This window comes from Gouania willdenowi, chromosome 7 (assembly GCF_900634775.1).
Source record: "Gouania willdenowi chromosome 7, fGouWil2.1, whole genome shotgun sequence".
NCBI classification, from domain to species: domain Eukaryota; kingdom Metazoa; phylum Chordata; class Actinopteri; order Blenniiformes; family Gobiesocidae; genus Gouania; species Gouania willdenowi.
In genome coordinates, this window is record NC_041050.1 from 4042122 (window position 1) to 4047328 (window position 5207).

Consider the following 5207-nt stretch of genomic DNA (forward strand, 5'->3'; position numbering starts at 1 on the left):
CATTTTATTTCCGATTATATTTCCAATAATTTACATCTTTAAGATGACTACATACTATGGCCCAAATAATAAACTATTCCCTTAACATTAAAAAAAGCCTCGACTTGTCATATGAAACTTGTCATACTCATCACAGATTTATAAATGTATAAGAAGGTAAACATCATTCAAAGGATAGATAGACACAAAACCTCCAATTTTTCAGTGAAAAGTCCTTTCCTACAGGACAATAACTCAAGTCAACACTGTGAACACACTTTCATTTCTCTAAAGGGCAAACAATAAATGATTTAGCATTGTTTAGCATATCGGGTGTGCGTTAATCTTCTGCGCTATCATCATGTATCAAAGAGGTGATTTATGAGACTGCAGCTGATTAAACAACACAGCTTGGTTACGTTCATGCTGGTGACGTGACATAGAAATGGGTCTTAGTCTTGCAATCCCCAAACACTTTGTTATTCTGTGAACCTATAGTTTACATCAGAGTTTATTTATTTATTTCAAACGAACAAATAAAAAGATAGATGAAAAGAAATAAACATATCTCAACAGAAATCTCTATAAAATAAAGTCAATTTCAATATACCACACATTTGATTTGTTCAACCAACAAGTGACAGGAAGTAGCCTAGGCTTGTTTACCTTCATTCTTCACCATTAACAACTGCAAAATAAAAAAACAAAATGAACAATACAAATATATACTCATTTAATTTAATTTATTTAGCACACTGAAAAGGTGCATGAAGGGAACGAAGTATAAACACAAACAATTTAGAGAAAGGGAAAACAAATAAACACTTATAAATCATGAGACAAAATGCACAATTGAACTTTGATAAATGAGAAAAAATCATTTATAAACAAAGTACAAAAAAATCAAAAGACAAATGAAAATTTTGAACAGAATATAATTTGAAATACAAACTTAAAACATATATACATACATATATACATAATGCACTCATATACATGCAAATACAAACATACATATTACACGTGGATTGTAATCATGGTGGCATAGAGTAGTGGTTCGCAACAAATATAAAACATAATGATGGAATGAACAAATGATAACACACGTTATAAAGAGTCTCATTTTGTAAACTAGAAAAGCACTCGGAGAGCGCAGACCTCCGCCAAATACAGCACAAGTACCGGGCGGGACATACACACAATGCACTTCCCTACATTACCCATAAGCCACCCCGCTATTAAAAAAAAAAAATAAAAAAAATAGAATATTTGCATTTCCTGAAGAAAATGCAAATGAGGATGCAGGTGCTGGTCCGTGTCACACTGCATTAGCTTAGAACTAGCCTAGAGTTAGCAATAACCTAGCAATCGCATTAGCCTCACATTAGCATGAGCATTAGCCTTGCATGTTCTAATGTTCTAATATACCAGTGTCATCACTGTATGGTAGGAATGATGACATCATCAACAGTGATGTTAGAAGTTCCACAGTGTAGATGGGAGAATGAATTGCATATATATATATATATATATATATATATATATATATATATATATATATATATATATTTTCTTTTGGTTGTTAGAACATCACCAAAATGAATTCACCTGTTCCTTTTCTCAATTATCAATTTTCCTGAATATTTCATCCAAATCCGTTCATAACTTTTCAAGTGATCTTGCTAACAGACAGACAGATAAACGCAGACAGACAGACGGAGGGTAAAACATAACCTTCGCGCTTGGCGGAGGTAAGAAAGGGAAAAAAACAGTATTTAATGCAGTGGTTCCCAACCTTATTTGGATCATGACCCCATTTTGATTTGAAGAATTTCTGGCGACCCCAAAGGCTTTTTTTCTTTCTTTCTAGAATTAGTTTTTGATCATGTTTGAGCTTAGATGTATTTCTTTTTTTTACTGCATTTTAGTTGAACTAGATTCACAAAGTGAAAGTATAAAAATACAGTTGTTTGGGATTGTATTTGGTTTTAATTGGAAAAAAAGACTAATAAATAAAAAAAAAAAAATCCATTTTAATTTTTCAGAAATTTGACCCCAAGGTTGAAAAACACTGAGTTTCCTGAATAGATTTAATTTGATAGCTTTTATCATTTTCGGTCATATCACACCTGGGGAGGGACCAAGACTGACACTTTATTTGTTCATTTTCCATTCTTTCTCTTTTTCTCTCTCAAGTTCCCCCTGTAGTGCCATTGCGTACCCATAGGGGTACATGTACCCCCATTTGAGAAACACTGGCATAGAGTAAAGTGAGAGAGGGCACTCCAATCAAGCAATTTAAAAAAAAACAGAACAAAAACCCAAAAAATGAACATGTGCCATCAGATTTACATTCTCCTTCATTTCTGTACTTCTCAAAGATATATCAAGAGTCTCTTTAAAGTGACTCGTCCTAGAAGTGAATAAGGTCACAGCGACTAACTCACTTAAGTGTTGTTCTCTGTACCTGAACACTGAGTCTGACAGATAAATATTACTTTGGAGCGAAGCCATTTGGGAGCAAAAGAACAATCGAGGGGGGGGTGGGGGTGGGGGGGGGGGTTTGGGCTGGTGCTTGAGTGACGGGCACAGGCTCAGCGCTGCATGATGCTCACAGCTGAAGAAGGAGGAGGAGGAGAAGAAGGAGGAGGAGGAGGTGGAGAGGAAGGAGGAGCGACCAGGGGAACAGGCTCTGTGCTCTCAGTCTCTTTTCTGTGCCTCACAGAACAGCCTCTCTCTGCTTCCTCTCCATCTCTCTGGCAGCTTTGTGGCTTTTTTGTTAACGACTGAGCGGAGACGAGGAGCCGCAGCACCTGAAGGGGCCGTCCCACAATGCTGCCCTGGAGAAGGAATAAGTTTGTTTTGGTGGACGATGAGGCAAAGACTAAGCCCAAAAGCTTTGGTACGGGGCTGACCTACCACTCCATCCTCTCCTCGCTGCTTCGCTCCTGTCCTGACCTGCTCCCTGAATGCCCCTTTGACTGGGTGGGCAGCATCTTTCACACCAAACGGCAAAAAGTGGAACTGAATAAAGAAGAGCCGGTTTACAACGTGCGCTACCTAGGAAGCGTGGTTACCATCACAGCGAAGGGGGACGGCTGCACCCAGGAGGCTGTGGCCAAGATCTGGACCAGAAGCAACTACGGGGACCAGAGTGTGAAGATGAGGTTGACGGTTGGACCACAAGGCATCAGGATGGGAGGCGATAAATCAGGGAAGAAGAAGCCCATCCACCTTTATTCTCTGAACAGGATCACTTATTGCGCCGCTGACCCTTGTCGCCCCAAGATTCTGGCCTGGATCTATAGACACCAGGTGAAGAACATGGCAGTGGTTCTGCGGTGCCACGCCGTGCTGGTAAGCAAGGCAGAGAAGGCTCAGGCAATCGCCCACAGCCTGTACGAGAACACCACCTCCGCCTTCAGCCAGTTCAAGAGACTCAAGCGACAGAGCGACTTCCGGCATTGCCAGCAGCAGCTCCTGGGCGAGGACGCGGTTCCTCTAATGCCCCTGAGGAGGCTCCTTAACGGCCAGTGCCACTACAGACCACCCGCTGACAACCCGGGGAGCACCACTCGTCTCTCCTCCATCACAGAGGAAGAAGAGGATGAAGAAAATGAAGATAGGGGTGGAAAAGGGCAAGAGGAGGTGATGAAGAAACCAAAGGGAAACAAAGAGGTAGAGCAGAAGGTTCTGACGACAAACACGGATCCGACCAAGTTACTCTCCGAGCTGGACATTGTGGACATCGCCTGTCTGGAGCAGTGCCAAATCAACTTTGTCAGTGACAATAACAACAACATGTTCACATTCATGACTTCACTGGTGTGAGTAAAGATCATGATTCTGCAGCTTGACAGAAACCCTCCACTGGTTCTTGACTCAGGACTCTTCTGCCACATGAGATGTGAGATGTTTACTGAAAACTCCATCTGTGGAAGTACTTCTCTATCATGTTCGGACGGCTCCAACCCTTGAGGAGCTTCTTTGGGAAAGCTACGTGTTTACAATCAGGGCAAGCTGGTCATAGCTGGACGAACCACGTCACAATAAGAGGACGAAGTGGAAGAAAACAGGGACTGAGGAGCAGGATGTATCTAATAGTCCTCTTATTTTTGTGAGTAAAACGACTCTGTGTTCATCAGCAGGGGAATTTCTAGGGAATCGATTTGTAATATTTTTGCAGAAAGGATCTTTGTACATTTTTGTGATTTTTTTTTTTTTTTCTAACGTGACAATCCTCAGTGAAGCCGCGGATGAGGAAAGGCGATAATTTAGGAAGGCAAGCCATTGTGTTGAGATGTTTATTGGTACCATGTGTCACACAAGCTCGTCATCATTAATGCATGATAAGTCAGCGCTAACCTTTTGGCGCCGGGCATTCATCTTTTTTCATGGGACATCTTCGATCCTTCAGCTCTTTCAATGAACACTGTGATAAATTCTGGGCCAATGTGCATCCCTTTTTTATCTAACCTTTTCTTTTTTGTATATATATCTATATTATAGATCTATGTCCCTGTTTCTTTTTTTTTACTGAAACAGTGCTGCTTGTAAATTCAGGGTTGGAGTTGATTATAATTAATTACAATTATGTTGCTGTTGTAATCATAATTCAATTGTAAAGGAGTTCAGAGGATTGACTTTGTAATTGTAATTTCCATGACAATTCCATAAAAACTGTAAATTACATTTTTATTAAATGCAAACCATGTTACAGTTCTATAACTTACACATACGTGGTATGTTTATTCAAGTTTACCTGACAGTTCTCTTCAGGATCATTTTCATATAAAATATATATATAAATTTAAGGGTATTAATACCAATATTTTCATTGATTAGGAAGCCTAACAAAGTAACCAAGAGATTAAAGCAAATAAGATGATAGATAATATTTTTTAGTGTATTTTACAGTTGATTTAAGACATGGGTCAAAATAGGGCTGGGCAATAAGGATCAAAACTCTCAACATATTTTTTCTCAAAATGGCGACATACATTATAAATCACAATAATTTTGTTTCAAATTAAGTCTTACCAGAAAGACAATTCTGGGTGAAATTTGCTGATACAAAATGCCACACAGGCACTTTTATTAACAAAGAGCTGCACAACATGTGTCACTTTTTGGCTTTTTCTCTTCTAAGGGACAGCACGTGTGAGTGAGTTCTGTAGTGTGGCTTGTTTAGTGGTAGAGCTGGGTTATGACAAAATCACCAATTCATC

General features: G+C 39.4%; 1 protein-coding gene across 1 annotated transcript; it reads left to right on the forward strand.

Annotated features, from left to right (window-relative positions):
• Positions 1 to 2702: 2702 nt before the first annotated feature.
• Positions 2703 to 4854, forward strand: fam43b (family with sequence similarity 43 member B). Its single transcript, XM_028452306.1, has one exon. The coding sequence runs from the start codon at positions 2812 to 2814 to the stop codon at positions 3808 to 3810; it is 999 nt and encodes a 332-aa protein (XP_028308107.1). The 5' UTR covers positions 2703 to 2811; the 3' UTR covers positions 3811 to 4854.
• Positions 4855 to 5207: the final 353 nt, after the last annotated feature.